Source organism: Oncorhynchus masou, chromosome 32, assembly GCF_036934945.1.
Source record: "Oncorhynchus masou masou isolate Uvic2021 chromosome 32, UVic_Omas_1.1, whole genome shotgun sequence".
NCBI classification, from domain to species: domain Eukaryota; kingdom Metazoa; phylum Chordata; class Actinopteri; order Salmoniformes; family Salmonidae; genus Oncorhynchus; species Oncorhynchus masou.
This window is the reverse complement of record NC_088243.1, coordinates 11,599,693-11,613,002: the sequence shown is the minus strand read 5'-3', so window position 1 is coordinate 11,613,002 and position 13,310 is coordinate 11,599,693. Positions and strand designations below refer to the sequence as shown.

Genomic DNA, 13,310 nt, shown 5'->3' with positions numbered 1-13,310 from the left:
TGTGTGTGTGTGTGTGTCCATGGCTTGGTATGGCAGGCAGGGAGAGTGCAGCAGCACGGTGCAGATGGAGAGTGTGAGATGGGAGGAGCTTGTCTCTGAAGTCAGTCTGCTCCTAAAGCCCAGGTGGCAGTTCAGCTCCTTAACACTATAAACACTCTCATAATGACCTATAACCATTGTTACAAACACATATCATGGCCATTCATCATAAGGCTGTCCCTGACCAAAACAAATATTGGTTTACCTAGAGTCATCTGTTCCTTCAACCAATCGATTGGTCAACATTTTTAAGTGTGTATTTTTCCCTATATAGACACACACTATGTGTTTTAATCAAATCAACTACATGTAGGCTACTGAGTTTGTCTGATGATTTAAGCACACTGTGATTAAATCATTAAGACACATACATGACTCAAGAGGGATCCAGAGATCAAGATAGCCCAGTTGAAAATTAAACTGTTCTGGACCCTCTTCCTCCTGCTGCTACTGGCCTTTGCAGATTCTGCAGTAACACTCTAAATAGGCTACACCAGGGGTCGGCAACCTTTTCCATTTGGAGTGCCAGTTTATCTTACCATTTCTACTGATCTGCTTGCCAGTAATGGTTTTTATATGCACATTTTCATGGAAGAGTTTCATTTAATTTATAATAAAGTCTTAGTATCTCAAAATCATTATCATGTGGTTAAAGATTTTTCAAATAGGCTACGTTGAGGAACTATAGTCATTCTCAATGGATGTAAAAACAGACTTTGTTTACTTGCTGTTTGAGGTGAAGAAAACATTACTTTGAGAAGTTCCACGAGGGGTTGTGAGTTAAGACTGGGCGGCAGGGTAGCCTAGTGGTTAGAGCGGTGGACTAGCAACCAGAAGGTTGCGAGTTCAAACCCCCGAGCTGACAAGGTACAAATCTGTCGTTCTGCCCCTGAACAGGCAGTTAACCCCGTTGTTCCCAGGCCGTCATTGAAAATAAGAGTTTGTTCTTAACTGACTTGCCTGGTTAAATAAAGGTAAAATAAAAAGATGATCAGAAATACTATCAGATCCCCAGATGGGCACATTTATAGGTCTACATTTGCACACAGGCTAGGTAGCCTAGGCCTACTTCTATGTGTAATCAGTTGCGCGTCCTCACTCAACATTGACAGGAGCACTGCAAACAAACAACAATGAATAAATTGACATCTCCTAAATGGAATGAAATAAACCAAAACGTTTTCATCAAATCAAACTTTATTTGTCACATGCGCCGAATTAGTGTAGACCTAATTGTGAAATGCTTACTTACAAGCCCTTAACCAACAGTGCAGTTCAAGAAGTGTAGCCTAGGTTTGTGGCTCTGCAAACAACGTGTCCACTCCAACAATGAGAGTGGTAAAAGACTGTAATAATAGTATATTGAATGCATTAACAGAAATGACCATAACCAAACACAAACATTGTAGATTAGACATTAGAGAATTAACGGTAAATTTACTACTGGTGCTACTGGTGTGCCATCCCATCTGTGGCCTCCACAATGGATTAGTCCGCTGAGACAGGAGTGAATCAGACAGGTGACTCATGTACCATAAAATATACTGCTCGACATCGTGGTCTACCGACAGCCTATTGAACAGACGATCGACCAGTCGACTAAATGGGGTCAGACCTAATCATCGTCATCATGACTGTGTTCATAATGCGTTGCAGATTATGGGCTTAATAGAAAGTGTTAGGGCGTACCATGTTTTCTTACTGGATTTTAAGCAGCCAGGTTTTGCTGGCTCAGAAGCTTTAGGTGACACAGCACATCGGGCTGCTGCTTGGTCAGGGTGCAGAGATAAAGCAACACATTGGGCTGCTGCTGGGTCAGGGCGCAGAGATAAAGCAACACATTGGGCTACTGCTTGGTCAGGGCGCAGAGATAAAGCAACACATTGGGCTGCTGCTTGGTCAGGGCGCAGAGATAAAGCAACACATTGGGCTGCTGCTTGGTCAGGGCGCAGAGATAAAGCAACACATTGGGCTGCTGCTTGGTCAGGCGCAGAGATAAAGCAACACATTGGGCTGCTGCTTGGTCAGGGCGCAGAGATAAAGCAACACATTGGGCTGCTGCTTGGTCAGGGCGCACAGATAAAGCAACACATTGGGCTACTGCTTGGTCAGGGCGCAGAGATAAAGCAACACATTGGGCTACTGCTTGGTCAGGGCGCACAGATAAAGCAGCACATTGGGCTACTGCTTGGTCAGGGCGCAGAGATAAAGCAACACATTGGGCTACTGCTTGGTCAGGGTGCACAGATAAAGCAGCACATTGGGCTACTGCTTGGTCAGGGCACACAGGTAAAGCAACACATTGGGCTACTGCTTGGTCAGGGCGCACAGATAAAGCAACACATTGGGCTGCTGCTTGGTCAGGGCGCAGAGATAAAGCAACACATTGGGCTACTGCTTGGTCAGGGCGCACAGATAAAGCAGCACATTGGGCTACTGCTTGGTCAGGGCACACAGGTAAAGCAACACATTGGGCTGCTGCTTGGTCAGGGTGCAGAGATAAAGCAACACATTGGGCTACTGCTTGGTCAGGGCGCACAGATAAAGCAGCACATTGGGCTACTGCTTGGTCAGGGCACACAGGTAAAGCAACACATTGGGCTACTGCTTGGTCAGGGCGCACAGATAAAGCAGCACATTGGGCTACTGCTTGGTCAGGGCATACAGGTAAAGCAACACATTGGGCTGCTGCTTGGTCAGGGCGCAGAGATAAAGCAACACATTGGGCTGCTGCTTGGTCAGGGCGCAGAGATAAAGCAACACATTGGGCTGCTGCTTGGTCAGGGCGCAGAGATAAAGCAACACATTGGGCTGCTGCTGGGTCAGGGCGCAGAGATAAAGCAACACATTGGGCTGCTGCTTGGTCAGGGCGCAGAGATAAAGCAACACATTGGGCTGCTGCTTGGTCAGGGCGCACAGATAAAGCAACACATTGGGCTGCTGCTTGGTCAGGGTGCAGAGATTTGTCTTTTGTTCTTTCAGATCTGTCTGTCTGTCTGTGTTTCTGTCTGTCTGTCTGTCTGTCTGTCTGTCTGTCTGTCTATCCGTCTGTCTGTCTGTCCGTCTGTCTATCTATTTATCTATCTATCTATCTATCAATTACATTTCAATTTCAATTTAAGGAGCTTTATTGGCATGGGAAACATTGCCAAAGCAAGTGAAATATATAATAAACAAAAGTGAAATAAACAATACAAAATGAACAGTAAACATTACACTCACAAAAGTTCCAAAATAGTAAAGACATTTCAAGTGCCATATTATGTATATATACAGTGTTGTAATGATGTGCAAATATTTAAAGTACAAAAGGGAAAATAAATACACATAAATATAGGTTGTATTTACAATGGTGTTTGTTCTTCACTGGTTGATTTTTTCTTGTGGCAACAGGCCACAAATCTTGCTGCTGTGATGGCACACTGTGGTTTTTCACCCAGTAGATATGGGAGTTTATCAAAATTGGATTTGTTTTTCAATTCTTTGTGGGTTTGTGTAATCTGAGGAAATATATGTCTCTAATATGGTCATACATTTGGCAGGAGGTTAGGAAGTGCATCTCAGTTTCCACCTCATTTTGTGGGCAGAGCCTGGTCTGCCTACGGTGGCCTTTCTCAATAGTAAGGCTATGCTCACTGAGTCTGTACATACTAGTCAAAGATTTCCTTTGTTTTGGGTCAGTCACAGTGGTCAGGTATTCTGCCACTGTGTACTCTCTGTTTAGGGCCAAATAGCATTCTCGTTTGCTCTGTTTTTTGTCAATTCTTTCCTTTCATCTTTTTGTTTTCTCATGATTTGGTTGGGTCTAATTGTGTTGCTGTCCTGGGGCTCTGTGGGGTCTGTTTGTGTTTGAGCCCCAGGACCAACTTGCTTAGGGGACTCTTCTCCAGGTTCATTTCTCTGTAGGTGAAGGTTTTGGGAATCGCTTCCTTTTAGGTGGTTGTAGAATTTAACGGCTCTTTTCTGGATTTTGATCATTAGCGGTATCGGCGTAATTCTGATCTGCATGCATTATTTGGTGTTTTCCCGCTTAAACAGAGAGATTTTTCAATTTGGTGTTTGTCCCATTTTGTGAATTCTTGGCTGGTGAGTGGACCCCAGACCTCACAACCATAAAGGGCAATAGGTTCAAATCAAATCAAATTTTATATGCGAGTGTAATGAAATGCTTGTGCTTCTAGTTCCGTCCATGCAGTAATATCTAACAAGTAATCGTTCTATAACTGATCTAAGTATTTTTAGCCAGATCTTAATTGGTATGTCAAATTTTACATTCCTTTTGATGGCATAGAAGGCCCTTCTTGCCTTGTCTCACAGATCATTCACAGCTTTGTGGAAGTTACCCGTGGCACTGATGTTTAGGCCAAAATACAGTGCTCTAGGGTGTCGAGATGGAATTTGTATTCGTGGTCCTGGCAACTGGACCTTTTTTGGAACACCATTATTTTGTCTTGCTGAGATTTACTATCAGGGCCAAGGTCTGGAATCTGTGCAGAGGATCTAGGTGCTGCTGTAGGCCCTCCTAGGTTGGGGACAGAAGCACCAGATCATCAACAAACAGTAGACATTTGACTTCAAATTCTAGTAGGGTGAGGCCAGGGGCTGCACACTGTTCTAGTGCCCTCGCCAATTAGTTGATATATATGTTGAAGAGGGTGGGGCTTAAGCTGCATCTCTGTCTCACCCCCCGGCCCTGTGAAAAGAAATGTGTGTGTTTTTTGGCAATTTTAACCGCACACTTGTTGTTTGTGTACATGGATTTTTTTTATATAAAAAAACTAGGCAATCAGTTAAGAAAAACATCTTATTTTCAATGATGGCCTAGGAACAGTGGGTTAACTGCCTGGTCAGGGGCAGAATGTCAGATTTCTACCTGGTCAGCTCTGGGATTTGAACTTGAAACCTTACAGTTACTAGTCCAACGCTCTAACCACTAAGCTAGAAGCAGCTGTGTAATGCTAGGGCAAAAAACAAAAGGTGCACCCAGGGGGCAGTGTTTGGAAAACACTGCTCTACTGGAACCTACTGCTACTGTACGAGGGATTCAAATCTCAATTCTTATCAGATCATCTGTCAATCAGTTTATCAAATCTCAAATCTAAACCTTTCTCGTCCGATAAGCAAAGCCATTCTGAATGGATTATAATAGATCCCGTGGTGGGTGCCTGAAAGATCCCCTTTTCAATATTGATTCTGAATGTAACAAAATTCCCATAACATTAGCGAGGATGAATTTATGATGGAAAGTGTTGTCTCTTTCAGTTTGAACTTTCACTCTGCAGTCACGCTTTTCCCATAGTGTCCATTTCCACTCACATTACCAAGCACTCTTCCACTGATTTACTGTTTTATGTCCGTGTGTGTGTGTGTGTTTATGCGTGCGTGATAAGTGTGTGCGTGTGCATGTGTGTCTGTGTGTGTTATAACAGTGAGGAGCAGGCTTGACATGTGACTTTGTTTGTCACTTAAACCAAGGATGGGCTTGATGGTTTACCTTGTGACTCATTAGTAGAATGCCATTCTGGAAATGTGTGCTTCATGTTACCACTCAAATAGTTGAATTTAATTTCTATATTTTAGTGGTTCATGTTGTGGTTAGGATACTGGTAGTCACGGAGGAATACTAGCATCTACAAGTCTTTCATTGGATTCTGTCTCTGAAGCAAACAAAATAGCACAAAAACAGTGGAGACCTTAATTTTCACCTGTGTGTGTGTGTGTGTGTGTGTGTGTGTGTGTGTGTGTGTGTGTGTGTGTGTGTGTGTGTGTGTGTGTGTGTGTTTGTGTGTGTGTGTGTGTGTGTGTGTGTGTGTGTGTGTGTGTGTGTGTGTGTGTGTGTGTGTGTGTGTGTGTGTGTGTGTGTGTGTGTGTGTGTGTGTGTGCGTGCGTGCCTGCCTGCCTGTTGTGCACCACACAGTCACAGCCAATTGCATACTGTCATACTGTCATCCTGTCATGCTATGTGTCGAGTTCTAGCAAGCTGTTCGGTCTGGACACCAGCCTGTAGCTAGCCAGCAAGCTGTTCGGTCTGGACCCCAGCCTGTAGCTAGCCAGCAAGCTGTTCGGTCTGGACCCCAGCCTGTAGCTAGCCAGCAAGCTGTTCGGTCTGGACCCCAGCCTGTAGCTAGCCAGCAAGCTGTTCGGTCTGGACCCCAGCCTGTAGCTAGCCAGCAAGCTGTTCGGTCTGGACCCCAGCCTGTAGCTAGCCAGAAACTGTTCGGTCTGGACCCCAGCCTGTAGCTAGCCAGAAACTGTTCGGTCTGGACCCCAGCCTGTAGCTAGCCAGCAAGCTGTTCGGTCTGGACCCCAGCCTGTAGCTAGCCAGCAAGCTGTTCGGTCTGGACCCCAGCCTGTAGCTAGCCAGAAACTGTTCGGTCTGGACCCCAGCCTGTAGCTAGCCAGCAAGCTGTTCGGTCTGGACCCCAGCCTGTAGCTAGTCAGCAAGCTGTTCGGTCTGGACCCCAGCCTGTAGCTAGCCAGCAAGCTGTTCGGTCTGGACCCCAGCCTGTAGCTAGCCAGAAACTGTTCGGTCTGGACCCCAGCCTGTAGCTAGCCAGCAAGCTGTTCGGTCTGGACCCCAGCCTGTAGCTAGCCAGCAAGCTGTTCGGTCTGGACCCCAGCCTGTAGCTAGCCAGAAACTGTTCGGTCTGGACCCCAGCCTGTAGCTAGCCAGAAACTGTTCGGTCTGGACCCCAGCCTGTAGCTAGCCAGCAAGCTGTTCGGTCTGGACCCCAGCCTGTAGCTAGCCAGAAACTGTTCGGTCTGGACCCCAGCCTGTAGCTAGCTAGCTCTCTGCTCTCTTTTCTCCTCAACACAAGGACTGGGGGAGAATGAATGTCTTGTGTTTCTAGGATTTACACGTTGAGAGATTATAGGCGATTATAATGAGATAATGAGCCTTTATTAATCTACAGTGGGTCTATAATTGGTAACAGTATACCATTTGCTATGTTCAAACAATGTTCAATGTCTAAGTATTTTATTCATTTCTCTGTTGAATTAAGATGTTGTCTCTTCTCTTTCCTAGCGTAAACCACCTCTAGAGGTCACCGACCTTTTCGAGGACATCAAAGATGGGGTGAAACTGTTAGCTCTATTGGAGGTGCTGTCTGGACAGAGACTGGTAAGCACTGCTCTTAATAAAAACAGCCTGGCCACTGGATACCTCTGTTCGTGCTACAGAGTTCAGTTACATTTAATTACCACACCATAGTGTAAAGGGAGGATTATACAAATGTTCTGTATGAATAAAGGGACTACGAATTCACAGCCAGTAATCACACTGTAGTTGTGTGTTATACAGGCCTATTCGTCAGTCAGTGATACTCTCGTACATTGCTGGTTGTTGTATACAGTATGTATTTGTGTTGAACACTCTTGCTGTTTTTAATGTGAGTGCTCTGGTTGGTAAGATTTACATTATATTTACAGTATTACTTACGGGAAATATATTTGACCTTCACCTGAACCCGCCCTCCTCTTCCCCCAGCCGTGTGAGCAGGGCCGCCAGTTGAAGAGGATCCACTGGGTGTCCAACATCGGCACCGCCCTCAGGTTCCTAGAAGGCAGGAAGGTAAGCACACCCTCATAGTGACAACTAAGTCGTTTTCTGAAGTATTTTGTCATAGCTTGACTTTAACGTATTAACCAAAGTGCTTCTTAGCAATGTCACTAATAGCTTTAGGACAAGGCTTGTGAAAAGTAGATGAACTTCTATTTAATGCTACAGTAACAGTTTGAAAATGAACTATCATTTGATAGTGTTTAGGAACAAAAATACAGTGCGGTGAAAAAGTATTTGCCCCCTTTCTGATTTTCTATATTGTTGCATATTTTTGATACAGAATGTTATCAGATCTCCAACCAAAACCTAATATTATATGAAGGGAACCAGAGTTTATATTTACTAGGATCCCCATTAGCCGACGCCAATGGCGACAGCGAGTCTTAGCATTTGCCCCGTTACACTCAATAACTGGTTGTGCCACCTTTAGCTGTAATGACTGCAACCAAATGCTTCCTGTAGTTGTTGATCAGACTCTCATATCACTGTGGAGGAATTTTGGCCCACTCTTCCATGTAGAACAGCTTTAACTCAGCGGGATTTGTGGGTTTTCAAGCATGAACTGCTCCTTTCAAATCCTGCCACAACATCTCGATTGGGATTAGGTCTGGACTTTGACTAGGCTATTGCAAATCCTCAAATGTGTTACTTTTAAGCCATTTTCATGTAGACTTGATTGTGTGTTTTGGATCATTGTCTTGCTGCATGACCCAGATGCGCTTCAGCTTCAGCTCACAGACAGATGGCCTCCTGTAGAATTCTCTGATACAGAGCAGAATTCATGATTCCTTCTATAAACCTTTCTAGAGCAGGCGTTCCGCTAGCGACCCACCTCGACAACATCGAAATTGCAGAGCGCGGAATTCAAACTACAGAAATATAAATATTTAACATTCATGAAAATACATGTGTAATAAATACATCAAAATAAAGCTTTACTTCTTGTTCATCCAGCCGCTGTGTCAGATTTCAAAAAGGCTTTCTGGTGAAAGCACACCATGCGATTATCTGAGGACAGCGCCCCGCATACAAAACCATGAAAAACATTTTTCAATCAGGCAGGTGCGACACGAAAGTCAGAAATAGAGATATAATAAATGCCTTACCTTTGAAGATCTTCTTCTGTTGGCACTCCAATAGGTCCCAGTTACATCACAAATGGTCCTTTTGTTCGATAAAGTCCTTCTTTATATCCATAAAAACTCAGTATAGCTGGTGGGCATCAGTCAATAATCCACCTCCATCAAAATGCATACAAAATGAATCACAAACTACAACTTCTAGCTTATTTCTCCAAAAACCAGCCTGAAACTCTTTATAAAGACTGTTGACATCTAGTGGAAGCCCTAGGAACTGCAATCTGGGATGTTTTCACCTTATAATAAAAGTGACAGCCATTGAAAACAGTGGTAGGCTGAATTTTTTGGGGGGATGGTTTGTACTTGAGGTTTCGCCATCCATATCAGTTGTGTTTTACTCACAGACATTATTTTAACAGTTTTAGAAATGTTAGAGTGTTTTCCATCCAAATCGACCAATGATATGCCTTTCCTAGCTTCTGGGCCTGAGTAACAGGCAGTTTACTTTGGGCACACTTTTCATCCGGACGTCAAAATACTGCCCCCTAGCCCATTGAGGTTTTAAGACAAGGCGTCCAGATCCTGTGGCTGGAAAACATCCCTGAACCATCACACTACCACCACCATACTCGACCGTTGGTATGAGGTTCTTACTGTGGAATGCAGTGTTGGTTTTCCCCAGGCATAATGGGACCCATGTCATCCAAAAAGTTATACTTTTCACTCATCTGTCCATAGAACATTTTTCCAAGAGTCTTGATGATGACATTGCCCCTATGTAGCTTCTTTCTGGTCACAGGTTCAGAATGGTTAAAAAATCACAACACATACTTAAAATGAACCTTACAAATAGCAGTGTTGGGTGATTTGGAAAGCCATAGTCAGTCAAATAATAATATAATAATAAGGTTTTCATCTTTAGCTCACAATCTGTGGATAATATACGATTAGAAAGGTGCAAAATGTTGTAAAACATCACAGCACAATTTAAAAAATATATGGCACGTTGAAACCAAACGATGTGTCTATGGTGATAGGTGGGATGGGCTGAGAGTGGCTGATAGGTGGGATTAAAGAGCTTATGATTGGTGATGTATTATTGTTACGTGACTGCTTTATATAGAAGTACCATGTATGTAAATGTGTATGCAAAATGTGTATGCATTTTGTATATGTAAAATGTATTTGTAACATGCATATGTAGCAGAAAAGCTGAAAGAAAACAAAACATATATTTGTCCTCCGAAGAGGGGAGGTTAATAAAAATAAAATTAAAATAAATAAAACATCTTGATGATCATCCAGGTGCTTCCAGGTGCTTATTGGCAAACTTGAGTCACCTTTTTGGATGAGATGGGTCCCATTATATCTGGTGAAAAAACTAACTCAGGTTCCCTTCTATCTAATATTAGGTTTTGGTTGAAGATCTGATAACAGCCAGTATCAAAAATATGCAAAAATAGAGAAAATCAGAAAGGGGGCGTCTACTTTTTCACGGCACTGTAGATAAATGAAGGCTCTGCATGAAAAGATGTATCTATGCAAGGCCCTATGGATGGAACATCCTGTCTCAGTTTGTGTTTCTCTGAGGCATATATCTTATTTAACCCTCTCTCACCATGCCTGACCTCTGACCTCAGTCTGTGTACCGAGGATCCCCGGTCAGTGGCTGCCTGTAAAACACACATATACTGTATGCATTCCTCTTGTTTGATGCACGGTGTGTATTCCTAGATATTCTTTGGTTGAGCCATTCTTTTCCTCATAGTGCATCTTGATTACTGTAGTGCCACCAACCAGGTGCTTTAAGTCTTTCGTGCATTTTGTATGTATTTTGACTCAAACTTTGGTGTCAAATCTTTCCCTCCTTCTTCTTCTTCCAACCTTTGTGAAATAGTAGTGAAAAAAACGAAGGAGAAAAAAAGGGGAAACTAGTTCAATGCCGATCCAAAGTTTGTTGTGATTATTCACTACATTGGCTTTATTGTTAGTGTCCTGTTAAATTGAGCATGCAGCCTGAAAGTGTCAGTGTTTTTCAGCTTTGTTTCCATTGAACATGGCATACAAATAAAGGCATTTTAACTCATTATATGAAGAGTGCATTGGTCCTCTTTCCTTCTTGATGAGAAGGATACAGCTTTCATTGTCCTCAGTTGAGCTTAGCTGTTCCTTCACGCTTCCGCTCTATAAATGCCTAATATCAGAATGTTATTTTGGTTGGTAATTGGATTCCTTCTGACGTTCTTGATTTCTTGTTTCTAGTTTTTTATTATGTAAAATGTGTGTACTTGTTTGGCATTTTACTGCACTTTTAGGTATTTGGTATTTGGTATTTTATTAAGGTCCCCATTTGCTGTTGCAAAAGCAGCAGGAGCTCGTAACACAAGCATTTCGCTTCACCCACTATAGCATCTGCTAAACTGTGTACTTGACCAATCAACTTTGATTTGATTTATTAGAGAGCTGATTTTGATGTCTGTGAAAGAAAATCATAAAATCTCCATTATTATGTCAGTGGCCCCACTCAATCGATAAATGCCTTTATTTGTTAACAATTCATTCAGAATGCACCCATATATATATATATATATATGTCTGCATTTCCCAGAAAGTTAATTTTATGACACTATTTCAATTGCAGTTCAATTTGGGTTTTCTTTCCGAACAGATCAAGCTAGTCAACATCCATGCCACTGACATAGCAGACGGTCGACCATCCATTGTCCTGGGGTTGATTTGGACTGTCATCCTCTACTTCCAGGTAATGTGTTGTTGTATCTGCAGGAGAACACTATTGGGGTCCAGGTAGAACCCTTTTGTTGGATGTTGCCATGGTCACTCGCAGCAATGTTTGCTCTAATTCCCGACCCCCTGTCAGATCGAGGAGTTGACCAGTAACCTGCTAGCCCTGGAGGCCCTGTCCAGCAGTACCTCCTCAGTGGACAGCATGGCCAGTAGCTCAGAGACAGGCAGTCCCGCCTTAAAGAGGGAGGTGGCACCCAAGAAGTTCCAGGGCAATGCCAAGAAGGCCCTCCTCAGATGGGTACAGAGCACTGCTGCCAAGTACGTACATTATGCCCCTAACTATTACCCCAGTATGTACATTATGCCCCTAACTATTACCCCAGTATGTACATTATGCCACTAACTATTACCCCAGTATGTACAGTATGCCACTAACTATTACCCCAGTATGTACAGTATGCCCCTAACTATTACCCCAGTACGTACATTATGCCCCTAACTATTACCCCAGTATGTACATTATGCCACTAACTATTACCCCAGTATGTACATGATGCCACTAACTATTACCCCAGTATGTACATGATGCCACTAACTATTACCCCAGTATGTACAGTATGCCACTAACTATTACCCCAGTATGTACATGATGCCACTGACTATTACCCCAGTATGTACAGTATGCCACTAACTATTACCCCAGTATGTACAGTATGCCACTAACTATTACCCCAGTATGTACAGTATGCCCCTAACTATTACCCCAGTATGTACAGTATGCCACTAACTATTACCCCAGTATGTACAGTATGCCACTAACTATTACCCCAGTATGTACAGTATGCCCCTAACTATTACCCCAGTATATACAGTATGCCACTAACTATTACCCCAGTATGTACAGTATGCCACTAACTATTACCCCAGTATGTACATGATGCCACTAACTATTACCCCAGTATGTACAGTATGCCACTAACTATTACCCCAGTATGTACAGTATGCCACTATTACCCCAGTATATACAGTATGCCACTAACTATTACCCCAGTATATACAGTATGCCACTAACTATTACCCCAGTACGTACGGTATGCCACTAACTATTACCCCAGTATGTACATGATGCCACTAACTATTACCCCAGTATGTACAGTATGCCACTAACTATTACCCCAGTATGTACAGTATGCCACTAACTATTACCCCAGTATATACAGTATGCCACTAACTATTACCCCAGTACGTACAGTATGCCACTAACTATTACCCCAGTATGTACAGTATGCCCCTAACTATTACCCCAGTATGTACATGATGCCACTAACTATTACCCCAGTATGTACAGTATGCCACTAACTATTACCCCAGTATGTACAGTATGCCACTAACTATTACCCCAGTATGTACAGTATGCCACTAACTATTACCCCAGTATGTACAGTATGCCACTAACTATTACCCCAGTATGTACATGATGCCACTGACTATTACCCCAGTATATACAGTATGCCCCTAACTATTACCCCAGTATGTACATGATGCCACTAACTATTACCCCAGTATGTACAGTATGCCCCTAACTATTACCCCAGTATGTACATGATGCCACTAACTATTACCCCAGTATGTACAGTATGCCACTAACTATTACCCCAGTATGTACAGTATGCCACTAACTATTACCCCAGTATGTACATGATGCCACTAACTATTACCCCAGTATGTACAGTATGCCACTAACTATTACCCCAGTATGTACAGTATGCCACTAACTATTACCCCAGTATGTACAGTATGCCACTAACTATTACCCCAGTATGTACAGTATGCCACTAACTATTACCCCAGTATGTACAGTATGCCACTAACTATTACCCCAG

At 43.1% G+C, this 13,310-nt stretch overlaps 1 protein-coding gene across 1 annotated transcript in view; it reads left to right on the top strand.

Annotated features, from left to right (window-relative positions):
* Positions 1-13,310, top strand: part of LOC135525576 (nesprin-1-like) — a 223,133-nt gene that overhangs the window by 33,405 nt on the left and 176,418 nt on the right. Inside the window, exons 5-9 of the mRNA XM_064953273.1 lie at positions 7,067-7,162; positions 7,529-7,612; positions 10,323-10,343; positions 11,351-11,443; positions 11,561-11,745. Coding sequence (XP_064809345.1) covers positions 7,067-7,162; positions 7,529-7,612; positions 10,323-10,343; positions 11,351-11,443; positions 11,561-11,745 — 479 coding nt within the window. The remainder of the gene's footprint in view (positions 1-7,066; positions 7,163-7,528; positions 7,613-10,322; positions 10,344-11,350; positions 11,444-11,560; positions 11,746-13,310) is intronic.